At 30.1% G+C, this 1,818-nt stretch overlaps 1 protein-coding gene across 1 annotated transcript in view; it reads right to left on the minus strand.

Moving 5' to 3' along the window:
* Window positions 1–1,461, minus strand: part of LOC104265752 (nucleobindin-2-like) — a 1,668-nt gene extending 207 nt beyond the window's left edge. The window contains exons 1-4 of the mRNA XM_026834635.1: window positions 1,357–1,461; window positions 939–1,124; window positions 558–740; window positions 65–208 (exon numbers count right to left, since the gene is read on the minus strand). Coding sequence (XP_026690436.1) covers window positions 65–208; window positions 558–740; window positions 939–1,124; window positions 1,357–1,461 — 618 coding nt within the window. The remainder of the gene's footprint in view (window positions 1–64; window positions 209–557; window positions 741–938; window positions 1,125–1,356) is intronic.
* Window positions 1,462–1,818: the final 357 nt, after the last annotated feature.

Raw genomic sequence — 1,818 nt, forward strand, 5'->3', positions numbered from 1 at the left:
AAATATTAAATATTAGGATGCATTTTTTTGTATTATACCTAAATAAGTAAATATAAAAACTTACCTTTGCCATTTCACTTTTCATTTGCAAAACCTCTTTACTTTGTTGCTGAAGATCTTTATGCAACTCCTGTATTTTTTCTTCCTGTTGTTTTATTTGTTGTTCCTTGTGTTCCAAGTATGCTTGTTCATGCTCTTGGATACCATCCTAAACAAGTAAGCAAAATTGAAAACTTTTTCAAAGAATTCTGGCATCAGAAATGACAGGAATTAGTATGCCAACATAAAACACATTCCTTTTTTAGTAAAAAGAATCAAAAATGGTAAAAAAAATACTAAATATAGAATACTTTTTAAGCTTTTTCTATAAAGAGAGGATTCTTTTTCGATTTTTTTTATATTTAAAAATATTTCCTTGAAATCTAAACAACCAATTAAGGACGACGTGGAATAATTGTGTTTGACCAAGGCACATACCAACACAATATATTATATAAGCAACACCAAGTCTTGAACCCATATAGTAAATACGCAAAACAGTATATTAAACTCCTTACCAGTGCAGCTTCTCGCCTATTATCACCAAGTTCCCGTCTCATTCCACCCAACGTCTTCGCTTGTGCTTTCAATACTTCAAGTTTTGCTTTAATCTCTTGTTCTTGGTCAGAAATGTTCTCTCTGTATTTACGAAGCTCATCTTGTGTGTAGAGAGTGTGCTCCAACAGCATTTGGTCAATTGTCTTCATATGAAAATGGGATGAGTTAATACATGAAATAGAAAGAATTCACAGAAATGAATTTCAAAAGTTTTAACTCTTTTTCTTCACCTTCTATGTTTTTTTACAAATATTTTTACTCTTATGCTCTAAAATCAACACTTAAAATGCTTAACGGATTTCTTTTTATTTTAAATACAAGAATAAACTGTTACAACAAACCTTATAACTGTTTTCATCCGGGTTTGCAAACTCTGGTGTGTCTGAATATTTAAGAAACTCTTCCAGAGTGATGAGACCGTCATTGTTCTTATCAACCTCCTTCATCACGTGCTCCCGCATCCGTGTCCTCTCCTCTTCCATCTGCATGATGCTCTCTTCACTGTTGTCCGCATATACTTTGGAAAGCTGAAGAATAAAAAGATTTTAATAAACTTCTAATTATAAGTGTATATTTGAATTTAAAACTAAGTCAGGCTTCCGGCAGTCAAAAACTAAATAAGAAACTGTTTTTATTATATTATATAAAATGTTCAAAACATATTGCGCCAAAAGATAAGTTTAGAGTTTTCAAAGAAATATTTATTATTTAAAGACCAACTAAGAAGATGGCTCATTAAAACTACCATTAGATACTTACATCTTTATCAAATATAGCTTCAAGTTCCATTGAATCCATGTACCCATCTCCATTTACATCTGTAACATTAACAAAGTAAAATAAACTATCCCATTTCCCATACATATATTCTTATATTAACAAATTACAGATCCTGTGTTTGATTTATTCTGCAGAAACTATATTTCAACAACTTTTGTTATATTTTTTTAATTTACCAATTAACATTAAAACAGTTAAAAGTTTTTACATCATATTGTGTTTTATAAACAACATCAGTAGTCAGTACATTCAGGTTTACCACAATTACTCTTAGTATTAAAAGTATTCATTCTGTAAGATCAAAAAAGAAGATGAAGCATGCAATACAAATGAATAGGTAGCAAAACATGCAAAGAAGGTGGACAGCCAATCACATGCAAACAAATTGTATTATTGTTTTGTTTCATGCATTATTTATAATGGATTAATCAAAGGGTTAAC

The sequence above is a fragment of the Ciona intestinalis genome, chromosome 5 (genome assembly GCF_000224145.3).
Source record: "Ciona intestinalis chromosome 5, KH, whole genome shotgun sequence".
NCBI lineage: Eukaryota > Metazoa > Chordata > Ascidiacea > Phlebobranchia > Cionidae > Ciona > Ciona intestinalis.